At 57.5% G+C, this 25,233-nt stretch overlaps 4 protein-coding genes across 9 annotated transcripts; 1 reads left to right on the top strand and 3 right to left on the bottom strand.

Annotated features, from left to right (window-relative positions):
• Positions 1 to 2,520: 2,520 nt before the first annotated feature.
• On the top strand, positions 2,521 to 7,899 carry ACADVL (acyl-CoA dehydrogenase very long chain). Of its 3 annotated transcripts, none has more exons than XM_057714207.1 (20): positions 2,521 to 2,575; positions 2,752 to 2,827; positions 3,101 to 3,166; positions 3,252 to 3,324; positions 3,429 to 3,493; positions 3,601 to 3,735; positions 4,138 to 4,282; positions 4,543 to 4,672; positions 4,772 to 4,897; positions 5,233 to 5,431; positions 5,701 to 5,805; positions 6,239 to 6,325; positions 6,409 to 6,471; positions 6,569 to 6,670; positions 6,744 to 6,841; positions 6,929 to 7,001; positions 7,096 to 7,168; positions 7,259 to 7,331; positions 7,432 to 7,507; positions 7,592 to 7,899. In XM_057714207.1, exons 4-20 carry the CDS (start codon positions 3,276 to 3,278, stop codon positions 7,730 to 7,732), a joined length of 1,740 nt encoding a protein of 579 aa, XP_057570190.1. In that variant the 5' UTR covers positions 2,521 to 2,575; positions 2,752 to 2,827; positions 3,101 to 3,166; positions 3,252 to 3,275; the 3' UTR covers positions 7,733 to 7,899. The 3 variants fall into 3 exon arrangements, with proteins under 3 accessions (XP_057570190.1, XP_057570189.1, XP_057570191.1); XM_057714206.1 differs by having other exon boundaries at positions 2,535 to 2,676; XM_057714208.1 differs by lacking the exon at positions 2,752 to 2,827 and having other exon boundaries at positions 2,563 to 2,676.
• Positions 7,900 to 7,983: 84 nt separating this feature from the next.
• Positions 7,984 to 16,567, bottom strand: DVL2 (dishevelled segment polarity protein 2). Of its 3 annotated transcripts, none has more exons than XM_057714203.1 (15): positions 16,121 to 16,567; positions 13,367 to 13,436; positions 12,782 to 12,927; positions 12,543 to 12,652; positions 12,284 to 12,419; positions 12,081 to 12,171; positions 11,874 to 11,943; positions 11,634 to 11,773; positions 11,471 to 11,547; positions 10,679 to 10,746; positions 10,364 to 10,492; positions 10,135 to 10,266; positions 9,818 to 9,997; positions 9,147 to 9,365; positions 7,984 to 8,999 (listed from the first exon to the last, which is right to left on the bottom strand). In XM_057714203.1, exons 1-15 carry the CDS (start codon positions 16,348 to 16,350, stop codon positions 8,551 to 8,553), a joined length of 2,247 nt encoding a protein of 748 aa, XP_057570186.1. In that variant the 5' UTR covers positions 16,351 to 16,567; the 3' UTR covers positions 7,984 to 8,550. The 3 variants fall into 3 exon arrangements, with proteins under 3 accessions (XP_057570186.1, XP_057570187.1, XP_057570188.1); XM_057714204.1 differs by having other exon boundaries at positions 12,555 to 12,652; XM_057714205.1 differs by having other exon boundaries at positions 12,782 to 12,923; positions 16,121 to 16,189.
• A 532-nt stretch (positions 16,568 to 17,099) lies between these two features.
• Positions 17,100 to 22,232, bottom strand: PHF23 (PHD finger protein 23). 2 transcript variants are annotated; one of them, XM_057715402.1, is made up of 5 exons: positions 21,263 to 22,232; positions 19,646 to 19,677; positions 19,393 to 19,485; positions 18,009 to 18,846; positions 17,100 to 17,904 (listed from the first exon to the last, which is right to left on the bottom strand). In XM_057715402.1, the coding sequence occupies exons 1-5, from the start codon at positions 21,294 to 21,296 to the stop codon at positions 17,690 to 17,692; spliced, it is 1,212 nt and encodes a 403-aa protein (XP_057571385.1). In that variant the 5' UTR covers positions 21,297 to 22,232; the 3' UTR covers positions 17,100 to 17,689. The 2 variants fall into 2 exon arrangements, with proteins under 2 accessions (XP_057571385.1, XP_057571386.1); XM_057715403.1 differs by lacking the exon at positions 21,263 to 22,232 and adding an exon at positions 20,233 to 20,294.
• A 146-nt stretch (positions 22,233 to 22,378) lies between these two features.
• On the bottom strand, positions 22,379 to 24,466 carry GABARAP (GABA type A receptor-associated protein). The gene is made up of 4 exons (XM_057715406.1): positions 24,236 to 24,466; positions 23,612 to 23,690; positions 23,355 to 23,473; positions 22,379 to 22,882 (listed from the first exon to the last, which is right to left on the bottom strand). The coding sequence occupies exons 1-4, from the start codon at positions 24,323 to 24,325 to the stop codon at positions 22,817 to 22,819; spliced, it is 354 nt and encodes a 117-aa protein (XP_057571389.1). The 5' UTR covers positions 24,326 to 24,466; the 3' UTR covers positions 22,379 to 22,816.
• Positions 24,467 to 25,233: the final 767 nt, after the last annotated feature.

Here is a 25,233-nt window from a genome sequence, read left to right as displayed (position 1 = left end):
TTCGGGGACTGGGGCATGAGCTGAGGTGGGGGAGGGGAACTGGATTTCGGGGCGCCCCGGGGTAGGGGAGGGCCTTGCCTACCGGCCAGGGGCTAGGGGCCGTGGCGGGGGAGTGGGGTGGGGGGGGTCGGAGGCGGCAGCGGCCGATGGAGCCGTGGAGCCGAGGAGGGAAGGGGAGAGAGGAGGAGAGAGGAAGCAGGGGGAGGGAGGGAGCGAGGAGCGAGAATGGGGGGGTGCCTTGGCAGGGTTAACTCCTTCCGCGCTGGCAGGAACCCGGATAATGGGAAAGGAGATGGAGGCAGGAGCCCAGAGGCCCTGAGGCAAACATGGAGTCCCGGCCAGCCACCAGCGATGACAGCAGAAGCAGTGAGGAGGGAGTTCACTCCTCAGAGGAGGAAGCACCCACGGATGGGCTGGGAGCACCCGGGGTTGTTGAGATACCGGAGAGAGGCCATGGTAGAGGGTAGGGAGTGAGGGAGGGGCTGGCTGGAGGGGAATCCCTGGGGGCCTAGTGCTCCTTCAGGACTCACAGAAGGAAGCGTGGAAAGTGATTGCGTCCTAGACTCTTTAGTGCTGGAAACTGGGGCAGGTATAGAGGAGTGGGAAGCAAGAGGGCAGAGGGGCTGAGGACGGGAAGAGAGCATTCTCCTTGCCCCTGGCTCAGGATGCTGTCCCCAGGGCCCCCAAGTCTCAGGTTCTTATTAGCAGTAGTTTGCTTACTCTCCAGCCCTGGCTGCTCCCCCAGGAAGTCAGGCCCCCACCCTCACCCCCTTACCTGGCTCTCTGAGATGGAAGCCTCATAATAGTCCAGGATGTCTGTCACAGGAACAGAGCTGAGTTAGCTCGCCCACCCCCCAGCCTCCCTGGCCGCCCCGGCCATTACCTCACCTCTGTCTGCCTGGTAAGGACAGAGGAACTCCTCCAGCCAAGGCTGGTGGACTGGACGCTGATGGGTGACCCCTGCCTGGGGCTCCTGCTTGTACCGAGTGATCTCCAGGGTGCCAACCAGCCCCCAAGTTCAGTAATTGCCCTCACAGGCACAGGCCAGCCCTTTCCACCGCCGCCCCTCAGAAAACTGGGGCTACTTACCCAGCAAGGCCTGGAAGAGGTCACTGTGCAGCACCGTGAGGAGAGGGGGTGCCCACCGCAATAGTGGGGGGGCCAGGAGCCAGAGGGCTGACCTGGGAGCTGGTGAAATGCAAGTGAGGGGGGACTGTGACAAGGAAGAGACAGAGGGACCAACACACTCACCTCCTCTTCCCCACCCTTTACTCTGTCACCCCAGACTCTCTGGAAAGGTCCAGGGAGAAGGATCCTTGTGTCCCAGCCCCCCACCCACACCCAGGCCTCTCCTTCACAAAGACTCCTGTTTTTCACCTCTCCGTCCCAGTCCCTCAGACATCTCTCTCTTCTCTCACTTTAATCTCTCTAATCCACCAGGGTCGAGCTGAGCTGTCTTCTCCCCACCCAGCCTGAGCTGTCAGGTAAAGTAGGCAGTCTCTGACCCGCCCACCATCCCATTCTTCCTGGGTCCCCAGGGGATACCACCACCACCACCACCACCACCACCACCACCACCACCACCACCACCACCACCACCACCACCACCACCACCTTCCTCCTCACACCCTGGCCCCTCTCCCCAAAGCCAGGCATGACCACTACATTTTCCTGAGGACCAGGGAAGGTCACTCCCAAGGGGCTCTGCTCTCACAGCTCGAAAAGGAAAGGAAGCTGTCACTCTCTCTCCTCCTGGCCCTGTCCCCAGTAAGTATAGCAAAAAAGGGGCATAAATTACCTGGGACTTCTTGACCCAGAGCTATGTGTGTGTGCGCGCGCCTGTGTGAAGAGGCCAGGACACGAGAACCATGAGAACTCCAACAGTTCATCTCAGGCCTGGAGAGAATCCATCTGCCCAGAGGCCCATAGGTCTGGCCTGAGAACATGGTCTCAGGAAAGAGCAAGAGGGCAGAGAGAGATGTTCAGGAAGGTCCCAGAGGTCCTAAGGGGGAGGCAGTAAACTTGGGGGTCCTTCCTGCTGTGAAAATTTAGGTGTTTCCAGAGTTAGTGACAACTCCCAGGTCTCAGGATAATATGCCTGGGCCACTACCTTGAGTCACTCACCCCACTGTTTCCCTCTTTTGTGTTAGTGAAGACGGACTTGACAAGGGACCCCAAAGAGTCCTCTTTCCATGCCTCTACCATCTATCTCACACATCTCTCTTCCCACCTCTCCCTTCTAACTCCACCTGGGAAGTCCTCCCTTCAGTCTACCCTCCATCCCTCTGGCTGCAGTTGCCGAAGTTCCTCTGTCTTCCGTCTCAGCCGACCTCATCACCCCTTCCGAGGGCTACACTCTAGTTCGGACAGGCAAGATGGAGCAGTTTGGGGGAGACAAGGGACATTTGGAGATGACCCTAGGTCAACCAGAATGCAGGGGCCCTGTGGCGCTCCGGAACTACAGCTCCCAGCATGCCCCGGAGGCCGGAAGCCCCGCCTCCCGCCTCCCGGTGCATTGTGGAGGATGAGTCAGGGCGGGGGAACCACACTTTGGCAGACCTGGCGAGAGCGCTAGGTCAGCGCATTGGGCAGCAGCGGCCGGAGCGGTTCGGACATGCGGGCGGCGAGGATGGCCCCGAGCGTGGGGCGGCAGCTGCTGAGGCTGGGGGGCGGGAGGTGTGTGTATGACAGGGGGGTCGGGAGGCAGCGGGCCCGGGCACCGGGCCAGGACTGAACCCCTACTCCCCACAGCTCGCGGCCCAGTGCGCTCCTGGGGCAGCCCCGGCCCGGCCCTGCCCGGCGACCTTATGCCGGTGGGGCCGCCCAGGTAAGCGACGGCGACCTTCAAGGGGCGTGAGAGCGGGAGTCCACCTCGGCTCCCACCTACCCGCCGCCGGCAGGGGTCTCCCTCTTGGTCCCAGTCACCTGCCAACTGCCCTGGCGCCGAAAGTAGGGGAAAGGGCAGACCAGGGTGCCCTGCGGATGAAACTAGGGGAAAGGTGGCAGATGTGCCCTCCCCTCGCACCCAGCTCTTCCCCTTTGCTTTCGTTTGTACTTCGATATCCGCTTCCGCGGCCTCACTAACCATCCCTTTCCCCAGGCGGCTGTGGACAAGTCCGATACCCTCTCTTCTGAGGCTTCGATCAGGGAAAAACGGGCCAAGCCGGTATGTGGCTCCGAGCCCCGGAGGAGCTAAGCCAGGGGCAGACCCACCCCAGGTTGCTCCCTGAAACCCTCTTCTCCCTGCGCAGGAATCTAAGTCCTTTGCTGTGGCGATGTTCAAAGGCCAGCTCACCACCGATCAGGTGTTCCCATACCCGTCTGGTAAGGAAATGAATAGGCGGAGCGGGAAGGGGATGGGACGGCTTCCCCTGACCGCCTGGCCTGGCCTGGCCTGACGGTCCCTCTTGCCACTCCAACACCCGCAGTGCTCAACGAGGACCAGACACAGTTTCTCAAAGAGCTGGTGGGGCCTGTGTCCCGATTCCTTGAGGTGAGCAATGCCAGCCTGAGGAATAGAGGGCTCCGTCCCTGATGGGGTGGGAGAGAGGTTAAGCAGCCTAAAAGGAGCCTGGACGTGAGATCGTGTCCCTTCCCCAGGAGGTGAACGATCCTGCCAAGAATGACCTGCTGGAGCACGTGGAGGAGACCACTATGCAGGGTCTCAAGGAGCTGGGGGCCTTTGGTCTGCAAGTGCCCACTGAACTGGGTGGTGTGGGCCTCTGCAACACCCAGGTGAGGGAGCCTCCTCAGTCACCTCCAGTGGCCCCAGTCTACTCGGTCCTCACCCCTGGGGCTAAAGTCTCGGCCAAGAGCTGCCCTGGGGGCCTGTGGGGGGTTGACTCTTAACACCAAACTACTTGCAGTTCCCAAGGACCATGGACCTCACCCAGGTTCCCGAGTCCTAATGAATCTCTAAGGTGGGGACTGCCTGAGGATAGGGTAGGGAACCTCCCTCCCACCAAGACCTGGAACAGACCTGCCAGCATCCTCCTCTGCCGTGGTCCCACTTGCTCTGTCTGCTCTCTCTGCTGCAGGGATGCCCAGATCAGGCTCTGCCCTGCTGCCCATGCTTTCCTGCTAAGGGCAGGTCCCCATGCAACCAGTTACAGCCCCAGATACCTGTTTCCCCTCCAGTATGCCCGCTTGGTGGAGATCGTGGGCATGCACGACCTTGGCCTGGGCATCGTCCTGGGGGCCCATCAGAGCATCGGTTTCAAAGGCATCCTGCTCTTCGGCACTAAGGCCCAGAAAGAAAAATACCTCCCCAAACTGGCATCTGGTGAGGCAGCCCCAGAAGACCCAGAGATTGGGAGTGTCCTGGGCTTGGCACAAATTAGGCTGGTGGTACTTAGATCACCGCGTAGCTGGGTGTGTTGGCTTGGGGAGATTTTGGGGAGACATCACAGTGTGCTGGTGGGGAAATGTGAAGACAGAGTATTGCCGGAAGTGTTCAGGGGGACTGCCTGTGGGGGAGGGGACAGGACTACAGGGCCTTTCATGCCCATCAGAACCCAGCATAGAGAGCTCTCTCTCCAACAGGGGAGACTATTGCCGCCTTCTGTCTAACGGAGCCCTCGAGCGGGTCAGATGCAGCCTCCATCCAAACTTCAGCTGTGCCCAGCTCCTGCGGAAAATACTACACCCTCAACGGAAGCAAGATTTGGATCAGGCACTCTTCCTCTCATGTCTCCCTCCTGTCAACCTCTGCCCAAATCCAGGCCCCACTGCTCCAGCCTCCCTGCCCTGACTGCCTCTCATTTTTCCACAGTAACGGGGGCCTGGCAGATATCTTCACAGTCTTTGCCAAGACACCAGTTACAGACACAGCCACGGGGGCTGTGAAGGAGAAGATCACAGCTTTTGTGGTGGAGAGGAGCTTTGGAGGTGTCACCAGGTGAGTGGGCCGTGGACGAAGAGGTGGAGCCAGGGAGGGGGCAGTACTGAGTTCCAGGGCAGACGGCTGTCACAGGTCACTCTGGGCATGGCGCAGAAGCCATGGCACCTGGACAGCATGTTCCCTTTAGGCCCAGTATGCATGGATCTGATCTAAAGTTTGGCTCCAGCAACCGCTGAGCCCAACACACGGCAGCAGGATAGAGCCAGGACTCCTCAGCCCTCTGAGCGTGCCAGGGACTGCTGCCTGCGCCTCTTACAGGCTGGTTCATAAGGAGTGAAGGGCCAGCTCCACCCCCACCCCTGACCAGGAGCAACTTCTCCACCCTGTCACAGTGGGCCCCCTGAGAAGAAGATGGGCATCAAGGCCTCCAACACGGCAGAGGTGCACTTTGATGGAGTACGGGTGCCGTCAGAGAACGTACTGGGCGAGGTGGGGAGCGGCTTCAAGGTCGCCATGCACATTCTCAACAACGGAAGGTTTGGCATGGCGGCAGCCTTGGCAGGCACCATGAAGGGCATCATTGCTAAGGCGGTGAGTACCCTGCCTGAGTCCCTAGCTAGCATGAATCTAAGCCTAAGAACATTGTCCCCCCTTCCATGTGTCCCTTGTCTCTTGTAAGCGCTCCCTCCACCAGAGACCCCTCCCCCGCCAGCAGGTCCAGACTGGATAGCTTAGGTCTCCACCCAGCCTGGACTGAACTCTTGGCTGTGGCCAAAGCCCATCCCTCCAGCACAGCCCAGCCCCTCTATCGGAAAGAGGAGACTAGAGAACCACAGTGGGACACACGTGCCCTCTTCCAGGTGGATCATGCTGCTAATCGTACCCAGTTTGGGGAGAAAATTCACAACTTTGGGATGATCCAGGAGAAGCTGGCCCGGATGGCCATGCTGCAGTATGTGACTGAGGTAAGGGCCATCCTCCCGTCCCCAGAGCCCCGAGGCCTTCCTCCCAGTCGGGTCAGACTACAACCCCCAGCAGCACCTGGGGCAGTGGGTCTCCAGCTTTACACCAATGCCCTAGGGGATGCGGGGAGGCATAGTCAGCTCAGCTTCTGCCACACAGGTCAGCTCACGCTGTTCTGCTGAGGTGCTTCCAGGGGTCCCTGAAGTTTGGTCCACCCGACCCTCACCCCTTCACCCCTTTCAAGAAGTCAAATGCCTATAAGTCCCTGAGGAGTGGGCCAGGAGACCAAATATTTGGACGTGCCTGACACATGGCACTGGAAGGTGAAGGCAAGGGCCACAGGGCACCAGGGCAGACCCAGCCTTGGAGCTTTGGGTGATCAGGTCGAGTCTGATGCAGCCCTTTTCCATTTCCCTTCCCGTGTCCCAACCTCAGTCCATGGCGTACATGGTGAGTGCCAACATGGACCAGGGATCCACGGACTTCCAGATAGAGGCCGCCATCAGCAAGATCTTTGGCTCGGTGAGGTCCAGGCCTGTGGGGAGGGAGAGCCCGGTTTGGGAGCTTGGCTCTAAAACCAGTCTTGGGTGTTTCTTTATCCCTAGGAGGCAGCCTGGAAGGTGACGGACGAGTGCATCCAAATCATGGGGGGCATGGGCTTCATGAAGGTACAGAAGGCTGCTCTGCCCAGGGTAGCTGCAGTGGGCCGGGAGGAGGCGGCGCACATCCCAGCAGGGGCGTATGACCTGTCCTCCCCTGTGGTAGGAGCCGGGGGTAGAGCGCGTGCTCCGAGATCTTCGCATCTTCCGGATCTTTGAGGGGACGAATGACATTCTCCGGCTGTTTGTGGCTCTGCAGGGCTGTATGGTAAGAGAGAGGAGAATGGGGTGGGGGGGGGGAGGACAGCGAGTCCTGACTGTTGGACCCTCCTCCCCCACAGAACAAAGGGAAGGAACTCTCGGGGCTTGGCAACGCTCTAAAGAATCCTTTTGGGAACGCTGGCCTCCTGCTAGAAGAGGCAGGCAAACAGCTGAGGCGGTAAGCTTAGAGGCCAGCGCAGGGCAAGGCAGGGCGGGGCAGGGCTGTGTACGGCAACTAACCAGTCACCCACCCCCTTCCTCTAAGGCGGGCAGGGCTGGGCAGTGGCCTAAGTCTCAGTGGCACCATCCACCAGGAACTGAGCCGGAGCGGAGAGCTGGTACGTAAGGCGTCAAGGTTGGGGGACAGTCTGCGTCAAAGGCTGACGGGGCTGGGCCCCGCTCTGAGCCCTGGCACCTTCCGCATCTCTTCAGGCCGTGCAGGCTCTGGAGCGGTTTGCCACTGTGGTGGAGACCAAGCTGATAAAACACAAGAAGGAGATTGTCAGTGAGTGAGCTCTACCCCATTCCCACCCCTTCCTTGTCCTCTCCCTCCAACTAACGCACCCGCCCCCACCCCATCCCATCTACCTGACAGATGAGCAGTTTCTGCTGCAGCGTCTAGCAGACAGTGCCATTGATCTCTATGCCATGGTGGTGGTTCTGTCCAGGTGAGGAGGCAGTGGCGGGGAGGCCTGAGCTGCCGTGGGGGCAGTGGGGGTTCTGGGCCAGGGTCACGGCCCAGATTTGTTTTCTCCTGCTTCCCACCAGGGCCTCAAGGTCCCTGAGTGAAGGCCACCCCACAGCCCAGCATGAGAAAATGCTCTGTGACAGCTGGTGTATTGAGGTGAGATCCAGGGTTACCAAGTACGGGGGGAGGGCGGGGGGAGGCCCAAGGCACAGGCCTGAACGTCTCCTTCCCCACCCCCAGGCTGCAGCCCGGATCCGGGAGAACACGGCTGCTCTGCAGTCCGACCCCCAGCAGCAGGAGCTCTTCCGTAACTTCAAAACCATCTCCAAGGCCTTAGTGGAACAGGGTGGCGTGGTCACCAGCAACCCCCTTGGCGTCTGAATACGCTCAACCAGGGCCTGGCCCAGAATGTGCCTTCTCTCAAGCCAAAGCGTGGGCCCCTTTCATGCCACTCCTGCCTCTGCCTTGAAGGGGGCCTCGGCCCAGGACTGTGCCTGCTCTAAGAGGGAGCACTTACTGCCTCACAAATAAAGTTCCTAACAAGTCACGCTCTGCTAGCGAACCTCTGTCCTTTCCCTTGCTGCCTGCCTCCCTCCCAAAGAAAGGAGCCAGAGGCGCGGGGAGTTTGCCCCTATTGCTTTATTTAGTGTTTTACACAAGTGACTAAAATAAATAGAGTAACAAATGCAGCTACACAGCCCCCAAATACCAAATACCCCAGCTTCCTTTGACTGCTGTCTAGGGGAACCGACCCCTTCCACTTCCCAGGGTACCAGTGACGACCCTCCCACCCTGCAGGACAGAGCTGACTGGGCAAATGGAGTAGGTCACATTTTGGGGTTAGAAGAAGGGGCCCGGAGATGAAAACGCTTCATATAAAAGAGAAAATATCTACTAAAAAAATAGTCCCCAAAATGTAAAAACGTCTATTTTAACCCCCCCAAAAGGCTTATAAAAAACAATAAAGCTAAAAATAACCAAAGGTCCCTTGTTAACCCCTGAGGGAAGGGGATGAACCAGGCACTGCTGGAAAGAGTCACAGTGGCAACAACCTCACAACAGACAGCTGCCCACAGGACAGGCTGAGTCCAGGCACCAGAGGAGTAACAGGCACGTGACGGACAAGACACCCAGTCACAGGACAGGAGCACCCAGCACTGCCAGGCCAAGTGGAGATCCAACATGGCCCCACCGCAGCTCTACATAACATCCACAAAGAACTCACTGGGGTTGCCCATGGCCATGTGGAAGCTCTGGCGGCTGGCCGTCAGCTCTGGGGGCACGGAGCCCAGGTCTCTGACTGGAGGGGCCCCTGGAGGCTGCACTGCTGGAGGGACAGGTGGGGGGGGTGGGGGCATCATGACCACCATCATGGGGTTGTACGGGAGGGCCATACCAGGAGGTGGGCCATAGGGATGGAGACCTGGGTGGGCTCGGAGATTGGGGGCACCTCCTGATGAGCCCCTGGATGGGGGAGGGCCCCCATCACCAGTCCCACCAGGTTCCCCGCCCCGCCGAAGGCTGCCACCCCGACTGGAAGGCTCCGACTCGCTGCCGCTGCCGGACTTGGACTCAGGGGCCCGCTCCTCAGGCCTCCCTGTGCGCCCTGCCCCCCCATCGCTTCGCGTCGACCCACTGCTCCGGCTCCCTGTGGGGGGCAGAGGGGATGGGAGCAACTGAGCCCTAGCCCAGGGTCCCTCGGCCTCCCCAGTTCCCACGCCAGCCCCTGCTCCCTGGCTTCGCCTCGGCCCCCACGTCCAGACCCCAGCCATGTGGGGATGTTGCAGCGACTTACCCTCACTGTGCTGGCTGCTGGCACTGCCCCCGCCGTAGGTGTAGGACGAGAGCTCATGGTAGGGTGGGGGCTGGGGACTGTACGGGTGCGGGGCTGGGTACTGGTAGGAGAAGGTGGGCAGCAGGGGCCAGGGGGTGGCCCCAGGCAGAGGAGCCAAGGTGTCCTGGTCCGAAGCACCACTGGAGCCATCATTGTCATTCAGAGACAGGTTCACTAGGTCTGGAAGGCAAGAGGTGAGCCCAAGGGTCACTGTTTTAAGAAGCCAGCACCCCAAGACATCGAATGAAGAGGAACTGGGAACCGTTTTCCCACAACCATCTGTGATGGGGGTTAAAACTAGGGCCTCTGACAGGAAATGTCCCACTGGCCACAGCCATCAGGGCAGGAACTGGGCCACGGCCACCACTAGTCCCACATGCTTTTATGCGACTCAGGAAAAGCCCCCCTCCCCCTCAGCAGACACAGCCCTGCGCCTGGCGCACAGCCTGTCCCCCAGAATACACGTGGCTGTCAGCCGCCACGTGCGTCACCAGCCAGTGCAGAGTCCAGTGCAGGACGCACACTGCGCAGCGTCCATGGTGCCCGCAGCTGGTTTCTGGGCTAGACCTGGGGTTGGAGAGGCAGGACGAGGCAGCCAGAGCCGCGCTCCCTGGGCCGGGACGGGTACTCACAGCTCTCACAGCCGCCACTGAGGTCTCCGAAGACATAATAGCACTGCTCAGAGAAGGTGATCTTGTTCACAGTGTGCCGGATAAGGCCCGCCTTGAGCAGCCCGCTGGCATACTTCCGGGCCTCCCGCCGCTCAGGAAAGCCCTCCACGTGATGGTAGAGCCAGTCAACCACGTCCGAGCCTGGATCGCCCAGGGCAGAGAAGGGTCTCAGGTTTTTCTCTTTGGCTCCTGCCTCCCCCCTGCCTGGACCATTCCCAGCTTTGGCCTCCTCCTCCCCTCCCTCCCCGCCAAGTCACCTGCCCAGAGCCCAGCCGTACCCAGAAAGGCGTTAGGGATGGTGATCTTGAGCCACATTCGGTCCCGAACTTCCAGTCCAGACTCTGGAGCCGCCATGGCCTTGGTCACAGATGCCATGTCTGTATGGATGGAGAGGCCCCGGCCCTCACAGCCTGACAAGAGGACAAACGAGGAAATCAGAGGTAGCATCAGCTCCCATGGAGCGGTGGACTCATACCTCACTGGGCGGCCTTCCAGGGAGGGGCTCACCGTCAGGAAGAGAGGACCCCGATGTGATGGTGCTCATGGACGAGGAGCCTGGATAGGCTGGGAAGGTGCCGGTCAGCGCAGCAGAATGTGAGACCCAGGCAGCAGGGTCAATTGGCTGGATGGGCTCATCTGGGATAGCGAGGGCCACCAAGATGGTCACTTCGCAGCCCTACAGAGAGCCAGCCCTGTCCCTCCCCGACTCAGACTCCTGTCCCAGCCCCGCCTTGACCCTCATCCACCCACTCCCTGTAGCCTGGAGGTCAAAGGTACCCACTCCCGCCCTGTCCTCCCAGCTACAGGCCCAGCATCACTCACTTCGGGGGAGAGTGAAATAGGCCTGGGGAGAGGGATCCCAGCACTTGGCCACAGTCAGCACGATGGGGCTGTGGGGAAGAGGAGGCCAAATAAGATGGGGTGAAGAGAGAGGCCTGGAGTGAGAATGGATGAGGGGCAGAGAGAGGGAAAGAAGGAGCACAGACACGGCTGGGCCAGAGAAGATGACGGTGGAAGGCTTCACAATGCGGGTGACTCACCAACACGGTAACTCTTAAAAACACATTGCTGAGTAACTCAAGCAAGCACACGCTGCACAGGCCCATTCAGAGAAAGTCCGAAGATGGACAAAACTAAACTGTGTTGCTCAAAAACACAGGCATGGCCGGTGAAACAACCACGAAGTAAACCATTGGAGTGATGACCAAAGAATCAGGACAGTGTGTTACCCCTGAAGGAGTGAGGAGGGAGGGTGCGGGAAGGGACACTGGGGGGCTCTTTGGGGGGCAGCAATCTTCTAGGTCATGATCTAGGCAGTGGGGACACCCACTCACTCCAGACTCACTCATTATGTGTTTCTGCTTTTTGTACTTTTTTTTTTTTTTTGGCAGCTCAGATCGGCACGTGGGATCTTCGCTCCCTGACTAGGGATCGCACCCGCGCCCCCTGCAGTGGAAGCATGGAGTCCCCACCACTGCACCGCCAGGGAAGCCCCACTTTATGTACTTTTTGATGAGTGTTATGTTTCACATCATCACTTTTCAAAATGATAAAATGAAAAGTGAAAAGGCAAAGGCAGAGGACCCAGGACCCGGGACCAGCTCGCAGGCTCACCCTGGCTTGTGCACGATGTCCCTCAGCACCCGCACCGCATCATCGTTGCTCATGTTCTCAAAGTTCATGTCGTTCACCTGGCAGGAGGGGCAGTGGGTCAAAGGCGGGGGAGAGGGGCTTAACTGCCCTGACCGAGTCGGCGGGTGGCCCCACCCCAGCTCACCTGCAAAAGCATGTCCCCGGGCTCGATGCGTCCGTCCGCCGCCACAGCCCCACCCTTCATGATGGAGCCGATGTAGATGCCTCCATCTCCCCGCTCATTGCTTTGGCCCACGATGGAGATACCCAGGAAGTTGTACTTCTCTGTGCAGGGAGGCCAGGTGACAAGGGGAAGCCCCGGCCTCAGGCCCCCCAGGGACCCTGGAGCCCAGTTCCCCCCCCACCCCCCTGGCCCTCTCTGTACCCATGTTGAGCGTGACTGTGATGATGTTGAGAGACATGGTGGAATCGGTGACGCTGCTGAAGGACGAGGCCTGTGGTGGGAAGAGGGGAAGGAGCTGAACTGCCTCCAACAACCCTGGATTCTCTCTACCCAGGCCTTGTACCCCTAAGCCAAGGCCCACGCCTCCAACTTCCCCGAGGCCCAGCTGTCCCAAGAGAAGCCCCTCACCCTCTCCAGGCGGGGTGGCCGCTGTTTCCTCCGCCGCCGGTGGCGCTTGAGGAGGCGGGAGGCGCTGCTCTGCTCCGTGGAGCTGCTGAACCTGCCGGGAGGTCGGGCGGTCGGGCGGGGAGCAGGCCGGGCGGTGGTCGTGGGGCCAAAAGACAGGACAGGAGGAGGGGACCGGTGCCCCGGGGAGGCCAGCGGACCCTCACCTGCTCATGGTGTCATCCTCATCCGAGTCCCCCAGGCTGGTGCTCTCCAGCTCGCTGGTCATGAGGGTGGAGGAGCTCTCGTAGCCCGCCAGGTGGCGCTCCAGCCTCGAGGGGCCGCTGGGCCTGTGGCCCCCCGCTGAGGAGCGACAGGAAGCTCAGGAACCAGGCCTCCGGCTCCTCACTCTCATCAGGGCTTTGGGTCGGGCCAACCCCTCCCCAGCTCCTGGTCTAGCTGGCCTCCAGGCCTGGCCCCCCTCACCGCCGTGCTCACTGCTGTCTCGCCTGCGAGGCCGCTCCCGCCTCAGAGACACCACTGACTCTGTTTCTGTCTCGGGCTCCAGATTTTCCCGGCTGCTGGACACGTTAGGGCTAAATGGGCAGAGAGGATTTCCAACCCATGTCAGTGGGACAGGGCTCCAAATCCTCGGCTTCCCCTCTTAGGGGCTTGGATTCCCCCCTCACCTCCCTCCCCTGGACTCAAGAATCCCAAGGACTCACTGGAAGGATGGAGGCCTGGAGTCCCCAATGCCACTGGTCCTCTCTGGTGGCAGAGGAGGTAAAGGTGGGGGTGGAGGCGCTAGGTCTGTCCGAGGCTCGTGGGCTGGGGGGGCCATCTCAGGTTGGGGGTTATCTGATGACACTAACTAGAACAGTGCAAGTGATTAAAACAAAAAACAAAAAAAAACACAACAGCTGAATGGAGAAGTGAAGTATATGAGATGGGAGTAATAGAAAGGACTAGTAAAGGGGACAGGGCCTGAGAGAGCCTGGAGAAAAGCACAAAAGCAAGCTAGTGCTTGCTGAAAGCTCCAGCTGGCTGGGTCTCCAAAGAAGCAAGGAAGAGAGGAGTTCCCTGGCGGTCCAGTGATTACGACTTGGCACTTTCACTGCCGGGCCCAGGTTCCATTACCAGTGAGGAACTAAGATCCCGAAAGCCGCACGGTGCATGGCCAAAAACAAAGAAACAAACAGGCAAGGAGGCAAAGAGCCAGAGCTTCCAGCAACTGAGAGGGGACACAGGCTGAGGCTTCAAGGAGCTTGGCAATGCCAGAGGGACTGGCCCTCAGAGCCAGGGCCCCTTACCCAGGATACCACTCTTCCATTGAAGCAGGGAAGGCGGGCATTGTCATCTGAAATCTCTTCCTTCACCACCCTGCCAAGAGACAAGATAAAGGTCAGTGAGGCTGGACTGGCTTCCCCCATTCCCTTCCACATTTGAAGTTTCTCCCAATCTTCATCCAGCTCAAGGATGTTGATTTTCTCCCTCCCTGTCCAAGCCCTCTTCTCTGACACTGACACACTTCACTCTTACACCTAAGAAATCGCCAAACTCAATTCCCTTTCTTTATTTCTCCTTCTCTCCCCAGCTCATCCTCAGGGCTCAACGATGTTCCAAAGATTTCCTAGAGTCTGATTCAAACTTCTCAGTCCAATTTCAAAAGCCCTCCCCTAAGGTTGCCCCAGCTGCCCCAAATATCTAAAATTCAGAGACTTTTAGGCAGCCTCCTCCAACTTCCACCCTGTTCCTCACACAATTTCTCCCCAAAGCCTTTGGTCCTCACCTATGTCTCTACTCTTATGCTTTCCTTAGTTTTCTCTAACTTACTTCCAGAGAGACATCCAAATGTGCTGTCTTCCCCTAGATAAAAATACCCCTTAGACCAAAGAGTGATACTTCCTCATTAGACTGAGCTCCCAAGGAGAGGTGAAGCTGAGATCCCCATTCCCTTGTGCTTCACCTGGCACAAACTCTGCACTAAGAAACCTGCTCCTCCTGACAGACCCCAACGCCCAGCCCTGGGGGTCATCTCTCCCATGGGTTCCTTCAATGGATCGGACTTGCGTCTTCTTTTCAATCACCACGTGAAATAATTAATGCCTATTTTGAGGACTTCCCTGACAGCCGTGGTTAAGAATCTGCCTGCCAATGCAGGGTACAGGGATCAATCCCTGGTCAGGGAAGATCCCACATGCTGTGGAGCAACTAAGCCCGTGTGCCACAACTACTGAGCCCGTGTGCTACAACTACTGAAGCCCATGAGCCAAGAGCCCGTGCTCCACAACGAGAAGCCACTGCAATGAGAAGCCTGTGCACCGCAACGAAGAGTAGCCCCCACTCTCCGCAACTAGAGAAAGCACGCACGCAGCAACGAAGACCCAATGCAGCCAATAGATAAATTGATTAATTAAAGAAAACTAATGCCTATTTTGTTCAAAACCATGCCCCTGGCCACAGGGCAGAGTCCCTGACACTTCGTAAGCATTAACAAATACCTGTTGGATAAACTAACAAACATTATCAACTATGAGACACTGCCCTGAACAGAGTTCTCTCTCACACATACTCCCCAAATTAGGGCATCCTGTCTGATTAAAATCCTGATATATATCCAGGCTCCTCATGGTTTTAGGAGCCTGGATGTATGTCAACTTCATCCCATCGATTACCAATGTGACAACAAAAACAAAACCCAGCCACTACCAATCTGTCTCAGCATAACTTGTATTCTTCACAACATAATCCAGCCTCAGCACAGTCCAGCCTGCCAAGTGATTCTATCCTGTATGATCATAGCCTAGTTTAAGAATTAGACTCAATGCTCAGGACTTCCCTGGTGGTCCAGTGATTAAGAATCCGCTGTCCAACACAGGGGACGCAGGTTCGATCCCTGGTCAGGAAACTAAGATCCCACATGCCACAGGGCAACTAAACCCGTGGGCTGTGACTATTGATCCCGTGCGCCCTGACGAAAGATCCCTCATGCTACAATTAAGACCCAAAGCAGGCAAATAAATGAATAAAAGAATTAGACTCAATGCTAATAAAGACAATGACCACTCACCAAGAACGTACCATGCACCTGTAGCAACCATTTTACTCTGGTTAACTCCATTTCACAGATGAAATCAAGACACAAAAATTAAATACATCAGCCCAGATTCCCAATGCCCAATAGTCTTTCTAGGTAGAGCCCAGTCTCTTCAGCTTTCCTAGAATCCAGGCTTTCCCAGCCTAATACAACCTCCCTTCAATAGCTGAGACTGAGGACCTAGAGAGCACAGTTCCAAAGGCTATAAACAAGAAAGGGCCTCCTCTACATTACTTAAAATCCCAGTCTAGCCCAGACTGTCCCAAATTACTCCAGGATAGCCCAATAATATTCGAGCACATGCAGCTGTCTACACCAGTATAGACTAGAATATCCCAATACAGCTGTCTGTACCAGCATAGACCACCGTCAGCCGTGTCTGCCCCTGTATTGAGTGTCCCAATAAAATCTATGGCCCCAAAGAAACTAAGATCAATCAATGGATGCCAGTGGAGACCAGAATGGCATCCCAATACAGCACTCTGCATTAGTACAGACTAGAATGTTCCCAAACAATCCTGCCTTAGTATAGGACAGAACATCCCAAGTTGCCCAGTATAGCCCAATCTGTATCAGCAGATTCCACAACATCCCTACACATCCCTGTAGTCTGTGTGCTACAGCACTACTCACAATGTAATTACCAGAGGAAAGATCAATCTACCTCAGGATAGTCCAGAACACCCAAAAATAAACCAGTGTGTCCTACCCTATTTCAGTGTAGCCTAATCTTTTCTAATGTGGTTTAGCATAGCCCAGTCTGTGCTCCTACAGCTCCGCGAGCCTCGATCTATCTAAGCGTAACCCTGTCCATCCTGGGATAACCAACCTACACCAGCATAGTAAAATCTGCTCCACTATAGCCCAGAAGATCCCAGCATGTCCCAGAGTAGATCGGTGCCCCTTAATATTACTCAATCCACAAAAGCACAGCCCCCATCGGTCCTAATCTAGGCCTCGCGCTCACCCGAAATCCTGATCCATAGACTTGAAAAAGTACTTAGCGCCCGCGGGCCGCTGCAAGACGCTCTTGAAATCGCCGAGAGTGATGCGCTCGGCGGGGACGGGGATCTTCACCAGGTAGGGAGTCTCTTCTTCATCCAGGTGGTAAATCACTTTCGTCTCCCCGACACCCCCACCCCCAGCGCCGCTGCCCGCCATGGTCTCGCCCGCGCGCTCCCGGGCTCCGCCGCCCATCCAACGGGGCTGATCGCCCCCGCCGCGCCTGCGCACTCCCGCGAACCGAGGCGCGAGCAGCAGGAACGACCCAGCGCAAGAAAAGTGCAAAAGGGAAAAAGGCGGGGGTCAGCGGGGTGGCGGCGGCAGGGGGGGGGGGGGCGGGCCGTGAAGTGCGACCCAAAGCCGCGGGCTCCGCCGCCGCCGCCACCGCCGCCGACGTCGCGAGTGCCCTCTAGCGCCCCGCCCACCTCTCCCCATGTCACGTGGCCCTAACCGGCCCACCCCGCTCTCCTCTTAACGCCCCCAGCACGTGACCTTCTGCTGGTCACGTGACCTCGAAGCTCCGCCTAGCCCCCGCCACATGATTGCCGCTTTCAGCAACGGTCTCCCAACCCTCTACGGCTCCGCCTCCAAGTGTGTCCCCACCCGCGTCCTCCGACTAGCCTGACTACCCTAGCTTGGCTGGCCTCTGCCCTCAGGGGGCAGGCAGCCAACTCTCATCCCGCCTTACCCCCCTCAGGCACGGAGCGCCAGGCAATTATCGTGGAGTGTAAGTGTGGCAGGTGAGGGTGGGAATTCGGGGGGTCCTTGAATGGGTGGGTGAGGTGGGGCAAAGTCAATTGAGGTCATAGGGTTGATGGGAAAGGCGCAGAGCCAGGTAATTTTCATCATTTTCAGCTGCGATTTTTAAAGAGAGGTGGGTTTCAGTCCCACCTCCAGCCAGCTTTTCCAAAGCCTCCCTCCCAAGCAGGACAGTCAGTGAGGGCTATAAACACAAAAGAGCCCACTCTGCTTTATTTACAACACGCAGGCTGTCTGTACAAACAGCTGGCCAATATTATTAAAAACAAACGAGATGAGTGAGAGAATCGTCACCTTTTTGTTTTTCTTCCTCCCTCGGCCCAGCTCTGGTTGGTACTCCACCTCTGAGCTGCCATGCTCAAAAGGGGAAGTCCAAAATTAAAAATACAACCGGTGTAGAATAAATGGGGAGTGAGATATAAGAAAAGATGGAGGGGAGTGCTATATTTACACTAGAGTTTTATAGACAACTGTCCCACTCCATCCCAGCTCCCACCCTGGCCCAGAAAGTGAGCAGTGGCAGGTCCAAGGGACAGAACTTAAGTGTCTAGGGACCCAGACAGCTTCCCACCCCCAACTGCAGTGGGTCCGAGTTCAAGTTGACAAAGTGGGAAGAAAAGGTAGGGTAGGAACATCACTCATTTCCAAACCAGTCTCCCTTGGGAATTTCTGCCTTGGAGTGGGACATCCCAGCTCCGGGGAAAGGCTGAGGACCCTGAGGCTCAGTTCCCAAGTCATGTTGCCATTCGAAGTTCCAGCCTAGGGATGGCATATGTCAGGGCTCTCCAGATTTTGGAGGCCCCCCTAACCGCCGGGCCTCTGGCCGCAGTTCCTTGCATTTCTGGCAGTAAAAGAAGTCAGGGACATTGGTCTTCTTAATCTTAGCACAGGAGAGGTGGATCCACGTCCCACACAGGCTGCACTCAATCATGGGCCGGCCTGCAAAGGGCTTTCGGCAGTAACACGTGATGAGATCCCATGAGTCATCACCTGGGGAAGAGAAGGTTGGTTTGATGTTCTGCCTGAGCTCTTAGATCCACAACACCCCCAAACCCATCAACCCAGCTGCCCCTGGGCCGCCCCAAACTTCTCACCTGATTCTACCATGATGTCCTCATCCATAACCCGCATCTCGCCTTCACTGGAGCTGGCATCTCCATCTTGGCTTGTTTCAGTGCTGCCCACCTCCTTGCTTTCATTGTCAGTGGGAGGGGCTCCTTCAGGGTGCACTGTGGCAGGGGGCCTAGGAGCCTCAGGAGGTGTTGACAGCACAGGGGCTGGGGCTTCCCCTCCTACCATTGCTGCTATCTCTTCCTCCTCTTCCTCTTCCTCTTCTTCCTCCTCCTCTTCAGAGTCTGTATCACTGGGAGGTGCCCGGGGAGGCCCAGGAGGTGGGAGTCTATCCCCCCGCTCTGCCTTTTTCAACTTCCGCTTCTTGCTCTTCTTGATTCGAGACCTCTTTTCCCCATCCCCAGGGGCTGGCCGAGGCCTCCGAAGCACCCCAAAGCCTGTCCCCCCTCCTGGCCCCAACTTTCGGTTCTTTCGGTCCTTCTTTCGAGGAGGCTGGGAGAGATCCCCCTGGGAAAGGGGCACTGGGGTGAGAGCAGCAGGGGGCCGGGAGGCATGTGTCAGGGATGTAGGGGACAATGGAGATGCCATTTTGGGCCCATCTAGATCAAAGAGAGAGTCTTTGAGTTTCATCTTCTCAAGCAGGGTGGCACTGTCAGGGGCCTGCAGACGAGGGAAAGTGGACCTTGGGGGTCCTGGCTGGGTGGGACCTGCTTGAGCCGCCCTTCTCTTGGATGACTTTGCTTTCTTGACAAAGGTCTGGATGGTTCTGAGATCTGAGGGGGCTGAGTCCCAGCCATCGCTGTCTGCCGCACTCTCACCTCGCAATGGAGAGCTGGAGCCAGAGGCTGGCCAGTCACTTTCCTTAAAGGGCAGAAGAGACCAGGGTCATGAGGGGGCTCAATGTCATCTCAGCCCCTCCACAAACCCAACTTGAAAGACCAAAATATCCAGCCAAAACCACCAAATCTCACTGTATTCAGAAAACTTATCCCCACCCCAATTCCCATCAGCATCTCCTCTTGAACACTTCTATGTTACCTCTGACCTCAAATTCTAGCCACCTCCCCAATGCCAACTGCCTTCACAACACTGCATCCCCCAGACCACAGCCATATTTCTTCAGCTCTGTTTGTGTACAGCCTCATTTGTTACCGTTTTCAGCTTCCTAAAATTTTATCCAAAAGCACTTGTCATAAAGACTACCCCAAAACCATTCACTGCACTCAAACCACCTATGTTAATCCCACCCCTACTCCAGATACCAGTTTTCCCATCAGAACTTCCGTTTCCCTAGTCCTATATGTAATTTCTAGGCTTTGCCTATAAAGTAATACAGTCTCATAAGCTCAAGAGCCCCCCTACAGCCCTAGGACACCACCCTCCAGTCAGTTGTCTTCCTGTCCCTACCTCTTTGCTAGGGGGGATGTAACCGGCATAGGCCAAAACAAAACTGCAGAATTTGTTGAAATCTTCAATTGTCCTCCGACGTTTCTCTGGTGGCTAAAAGGAAGGAAATATGTATCACATAGAGTTTAAGAGGGGCATTCCCAAAGGCATAGTCCCTGGAGTGAGGAATCTGGAAAAGGTGGGAGGAGGAAGGAGACAGAAGGGGCAGGGGTCCTGCAGTAACACTGGGCTGCAAAGGAATGGGAAACCTCACCTGAGTCTCTGGCTTAAGGGTCGGAGGCGGATCTGTGAAAGCAATAAAAGCTGAGTCAAGGCACTAGGAACGAGTCGGTGTAAAACCCCACCTCTCAATCTTCAAGGTCCCAAGTGAACCCCCTCCTCTCCCAGGTCCCTCAGCCAGCCGAGCTGGCCCCCAGCGGTGCTGGCCCCGCCCCTGCTCCCCCTTCCGCCCCGCGAGGGGCGGAGCCTGGGCGCGGCGCCCTCTCAGGCCTCGCTATAGCGCTCCCCTTCCCCCCACCGGAGGCCTGGCGCCCCGCCCCCCCCCCTCACGGTTTCTCTAGACTCTGGGCTCCTCGGCTCTCTCGGCGCCCCACCCCGCCATACCGCTCCCCGGACCGAGCCCGGGCTGCCGCCTGGCCCCGTCCTTCACACACGCCCAGTGCCTGGAGTTCCCACCCCGCCGCGCTCTACCGCCCCGGGCCCTCCGCGACCGCACACGCCGCCCGCCGGCCCCCAGGGTCGAGGATGACCACGCCGAACCGCTCCCCGCCCTCCGGCCCCTTCTACTCGAGCACGAGGCCCGGCGCGCCCCTCACCCCCGCCAAACACACACGGGCTCACACATCCAACGCCACTTCGCAGCCGGGACAGACCAGAGAGCTCTCACCCGGACGCGGCCCCACCTGCCCCCCCCATACCGCGCTCCCCACAATTTCGCCGTCCCTCCGCCCCCATCCGGGGCTTTGGCCCCTCCCCGTCTCGAGCTCCTCGGGCTCCCCGCCGGGCCCCCGGGCCCAGTTCCGAGCTCCCTCCGGCCGCCGCCCCCCCCCCGCCCCCGGACTCGCCACCAAGTCACTAGGCTACAGACCCCTAAACTCTAGCCCCCCCAACCAGCTACTCTCTTCCTCCACAGCAAGCCTCGCTGCAGCCGTCGCTGCCCCCTTCACCCTCCTCAACTCCCAGGCTCTAACCCTCGCCGACCGACCAACCCCCCCCCCACCCCCCCCGCGCAACTCACCGGCCTTAAACCCCCACCCCGCCCCACCGCCCCCCAAACTACCCAGCTCTCGTCGCTTCCCGGCTCCCTCTCCCCACAACTACCCCCCAGCACAGGTCTCTCTACCGCAGACAATACCCAGACCCCCTCTTCTCCCCACAACTATCTGCCCACCCCTCCAACAATCACCGGGCTATCTCCGGCGGCAACTACCGGGAGCTCCAGCACCTCCGCCACAAACTCCCCCACCTCGGCGAACTACCGAGCTTCTCACTCAATCCTCTTCTACATCCTCCCTCCTCAACAACTCTCCGGCCCCCAGAGACCCCCAATCTCCCAGTCTAGGGCCCCAACCTGCCGGAGGCCCTTTCGGCCCCTAACCCCCGAACCTCTGGGGTTTCCAGCTCCCACTCCCCTATCCCACCCCACCCCCCCTACACACACACAGCGTCTGATCTCCAACTACCCCCAGCCCAGTCTCCCACTCCTCTTTCTCCAAGGTCTCAACTCGTCACTCTCCCACCTCCAGAGGCAGGCCCCCGATCCCCTCCCCGCGCTCCCCCGCTGGGCTCCAGGGCTCGACCTCCAAGTTTGCCAATAGATTCCTCGCCCGCCCCCCGCCGACTAAACGCTCTGTGCCGGTCGAGAGCTCACCTTCGGGACTGGGCTCCGCCATGGCTTCCAGCATCGCCCCCTCCCCTCCTCCCGGTCCGGCGCCCCCCTCCCCTGAGCCGGGGATCCCGGTGCCGCCTCCGGTGCTCGGTGCTCCTACTGCCTCGCTCCGCAGAGGTGTCTCCTTCGGCTCGGTTGTGACTCGAGTCCGCTAGCCGCTGCCGCCACCTCCCTCTACCACTGCCTCCCGCACTCCCGGACCGGGCCCCCTCCCCCCGCGCCGCCGGCCGCCTGCTCCCTCCTCCTCCTCCTCGCCTCCCTCCCTCCTCCTCTCTCCCCCCTCCCTTCGCGGGCGCTATCGCGCAATGCATCAAGGGGACTGTAGTCCGTCCAGGGTCAGTGAAAAGGGGACTGCATAAGCCTCCGGAACTTCAGCTCCCAGCAAGCCATGGATAAGCGCAGGCGCACTAAACCGTTCTCCTCCCCCGGGGAGTGGCGGGGAGATTGGGAGCAGAGGGGAGAGCGGAAGAGTGCGCGCAGGTTCCTGGGAAATGTAGGATGGGCGGGGCTAAGAAAGAAGGGGAAGAAGGGATTAGAACTCTCGGCCACCATACTGCCTCATTTTGCGGCTTCTTTCTATCCCCGGGGGACCGCCCCACTTCCTGCCAGACAGAGAAAAGGCTGCTGGGAGATGAAGTTCTCTTGGTGATAATGGCTCCCTCCTCCCAGTCTTCTCCCTCTCTTGGATTCCACTCCACTGGATCCCACATGCTGGCAGAAAGTCTGCCTAAGCGACATGCATCTGAGGACAGAGACCTTTTACTAGCTCCCACACTCGAAAACCTCTTCCTAATCCAAAAGGTTGACAAACTTGGATGGTTTATCTAAAGCGGTTGCTTTCAAACGTTCTCCACAGGAACCCACAGTTAAAAAAACTATTTTTTTTAAATAACCTCAGGACCTAATCTATAAATACGTATATAAAACTGAACTTTCATGAAATGACAGTATTCCATCCATCACAACACTCACTTTTTATGCACAAGGAAAAAGCCCAACATAAGCAGAAACAAAATATACTACTATCCCTCCAACCTCCTCTTTCCCCACCACTGACAAGAGAGCACAAAACGGGGAGGGGAGCAACACAAAGAAAAATCCAGTTCAGCTTGGTGGTTTCCTCTTTATTGATGTGCCTCCTACCTTCCCCCCACAATTTCAGTCCCTTCCATCTACCTCCAAAAAAGAAGGTAGTGAAAAGAAGGGATTGTTGGGGTTCTGAGCCCCCTGGGCAGTTAGAAAGGGAACAGAAACCAAAACAATCACCGGATGTGACAGGGACTGACAATCAAGAAATCTAAAGCAGAATGGGAAAGGTGATAAAGAAAGGAGAAGAATGGAGAAAGGAGAGGTACTGGAGACCATCTCCCCCATTAATCCTCATGTTAAGAGGAGCTGGAGGAGAGTCTCAAACATTAGGAAGTGCAGGTCCTGAAGAAGGGAGGTGGTGTTTGAGCCTGAAGGAGGAGTAGGTCAGGGAAGGGGGGCCACCTCTCTCTTCGTAGGATGGGACCCCCCACCTTAGGGGCAGCAGCTTCACAGACCGTAGACACTTTCATCACTGTAGGCAATGTATAGAAAGAAGTCTTCTTCATGGTGTTCCTGGGGTGAAAGCAGAAAATAACAATGTTCAGGCATCTGGGATTTAGTTACTTGAAGTACCCACCACAAGGATACATTCTTCCAATACCATTCTTTTTGAAGACCCCCCCAAAACCAGTGCTTTGACACTTCCTCTCAGTTGCTCCAGGCCCTAGCCATTGAGCAGTATTATCCTAGCAACAGTCTTGGGCAGAAAGACCTCAAGTTGGTCTCTGCTGCCCTAGAATGGGGAGGGGCCTGGGCAGAGTCTGGATCAGGACCGTTGTTTCAGCTCACTGTGCTTTCTCTTCTCTCTGCTCCCAACTGCCCTGCCCAAATCCCCAACCAATGACTATGTGGAAATTTTAAGGGCAAATATAAAACTGAGACCTAAGCAAGCCAGCTGGTCCAAGAACTGCTTACTTAAAACTTTCTGCCTCTCAAGTGCTTCCAACTCCTCTCCAAAGGCTCCATTACTTCCCAGGCACCTTACCTGGTATAGCTGACCCATCGTGGCACTGGTGGGTGGAATGACATTGTTGACAAAGAAAAACAAGGCATCCTCAGCTCGGAGATGAATTCGCTTCCGGATCAAGAAGTAGAACTGACCAACTGCCAAAGATACAAGGCCTGATAAAGTCAGAGATCACAAATGCCCTCAAAAGAACACCTGCTATGTGGAGCCTCCTTCAATAGAAACTGCACTCCCACCCACAGGAAGCAAACCCGTGTACTGGGTCTGGTTCCCACCTGTAAGATCAGAAGGCACCAGGTATTTCTTTTTGTCCAGGTCTCCTATTCGAGCTTTGGGAGCCTTTTCTACTATCACCTGTTAAAGAGAAGGTGAAAATTAGGGGACACTGGGTATACAGCTCCTCAGCTCCACCTGTCAAAAACTCAAACAACATTCCTAGCACCCACACCTACCCCAGACTCATTTCTCTTTGTCTCTGAACACGCGGCGCAGCCCTGAATAGGAAGTCTGGCCCCACTGACTCAAATTCACCTAAACATCCAGCATTCATGAATAGGGTGTCATAACAATTATTTTGATCAGACGAGGATGACTTGTCTGGGCCGACGAGAGCTTCAATTTCAAAAACGCCATGTAAAGCTCAGACTGTCAAACGCCCCACAGCCTCACACAAGAATCCCGAGGTCTGCCTCTCGCGTTTACATCCTCTTACCCCTAGCTCTACGGCTACCCGACTCCTTTCACCTCCGGTCCCAGAGACAGCAGTTTCAGGCTTGTTCCCAAGCCCGCCACAGCAGGCGGCCTGATGCCCGCGCTGCGGGTCCCGGACTCAAGCCCAAGCTGTGGCGTCAGCGCCAGCGCCCGCGCCCCGCGCCCTCGGCCCTGGCTACTGTCCTCACCGGGACCCGGTCCGGGTATTTCTTTCGGATCTTCTCGCCCTCAGAGCGGCGCTTCTCGAACGGATGCTCCTCTTTATACACGAACTTCATCCTCCCGGGAACCGGGCTGGACCGGGCTGGGCTGAGGGAACCCGGGGGGGCCGGGATGGGGGGCGGCGGCGACGGCGGCGACGCGCAGGCGGATTCAGCGGAGCGATCCCGGCACTTGCGCCACTTCCCTATTCACCAACCCCGCCCCCGCGTCTCAGGGGCCTCCCCGCCTGCGCTGTTACGCCACTAGCGCAACGGCCCTAAAGCCACCAGCGTAGCACCACCTACTGACCGCCCTCCTCACGCCGTCAGCGTAATCGCTTTGGAATCAACTTGGAGGCTACGCAGGCGGCGTAGCAAAGATGGTTGTCTTTTGCTATCGTCGAACGTAACTGAAAACCCATTTCCCCACTTTCCCCCCAAGAAGGTAACGATGAAAAGGGCTAAAAGACGGTAATCATAATTTGAGACTTGGCTCTCCAAAAGTTTTTTCGGGAGTAACGTAGAGGGAAAAAAGCAGATAATTACAAGGATAGCTATTCACGAAACGTGTTGGTACGCCGTTGACACCAAAACAAAGTAGTACCCAAGTGGAGGAAGTGGTCTCCGGATACAGAGGAGGGCAGAAACAAAACATATGTTTGGAGAAACGTACGGAACGCTTAAGTTCCAGGAATGAGTGGACCAATAGGGACTAGAGAGGAGGTCCGGAAAGGTAAGGACTACGTCAGCGCGGAAGAACACTGCCACTGTGTACCAAAAAATCATGTGATCTCGGAGAAGGGCGGAGCGTCACGTGGCGGGTGCGAGGAAGTAGGGCCGGCTGGGGCTTGGGGAGGTTGGGCCGCAGGGCCCGGCCTGCCCGCCGCTGGCCTGGGGCACCCGCCGCTGAGGGCAGCGCCTGCTTAGCTTGTTAGCGTCAGTTCCCCAGACAAAGCGCGCGGCCTTTTTTTCCCCCCGGCGTCCAG

The sequence above is a fragment of the Hippopotamus amphibius genome, chromosome 17 (genome assembly GCF_030028045.1).
Source record: "Hippopotamus amphibius kiboko isolate mHipAmp2 chromosome 17, mHipAmp2.hap2, whole genome shotgun sequence".
NCBI lineage: Eukaryota > Metazoa > Chordata > Mammalia > Artiodactyla > Hippopotamidae > Hippopotamus > Hippopotamus amphibius.
Note: the sequence above shows the minus strand (reverse complement) of the source record. Positions and strands in the feature narration are given on the sequence as shown.

Coding starts and splice junctions, on each gene's coding strand:
- GABARAP (XM_057715406.1), bottom strand. CDS start 24,325: ATGAAGTTCGTGTATAAAGAGGAGCATCCGTTCGAGAAGCGCCGCTCT. Junction 23,474..23,611: donor GGTGCCTTCTGATCTTACAG/GTGGGAACCAGA, acceptor TATCTTTGGCAG/TTGGTCAGTTCTACTTCTTG. Junction 22,883..23,354: donor CGATGGGTCAGCTATACCAG/GTAAGGTGCCTG, acceptor CTTTCACCCCAG/GAACACCATGAAGAAGACTT.
- DVL2 (XM_057714203.1), bottom strand. CDS start 16,350: ATGGGCGGCGGAGCCCGGGAGCGCGCGGGCGAGACCATGGCGGGCAGC. Junction 12,653..12,781: donor TCCAGGCCTCCATCCTTCCA/GTGAGTCCTTGG, acceptor CTGCCCATTTAG/CCCTAACGTGTCCAGCAGCC. Junction 11,548..11,633: donor CCGGGGACATGCTTTTGCAG/GTGAGCTGGGGT, acceptor CCCTCCTGCCAG/GTGAACGACATGAACTTTGA.
- PHF23 (XM_057715402.1), bottom strand. CDS start 21,296: ATGCTGGAAGCCATGGCGGAGCCCAGTCCCGAAG. Junction 18,847..19,392: donor ACATCCCCCCTAGCAAAGAG/GTAGGGACAGGA, acceptor CTGCCCTTTAAG/GAAAGTGACTGGCCAGCCTC. Junction 17,905..18,008: donor GGACATCATGGTAGAATCAG/GTGAGAAGTTTG, acceptor TCTCTTCCCCAG/GTGATGACTCATGGGATCTC.
- ACADVL (XM_057714206.1), top strand. CDS start 2,615: ATGCGGGCGGCGAGGATGGCCCCGAGCGTGGGGCGGCAGCTGCTGAGG. Junction 3,736..4,137: donor TGGGCCTCTGCAACACCCAG/GTGAGGGAGCCT, acceptor TTTCCCCTCCAG/TATGCCCGCTTGGTGGAGAT. Junction 7,508..7,591: donor GTGACAGCTGGTGTATTGAG/GTGAGATCCAGG, acceptor CCCCACCCCCAG/GCTGCAGCCCGGATCCGGGA.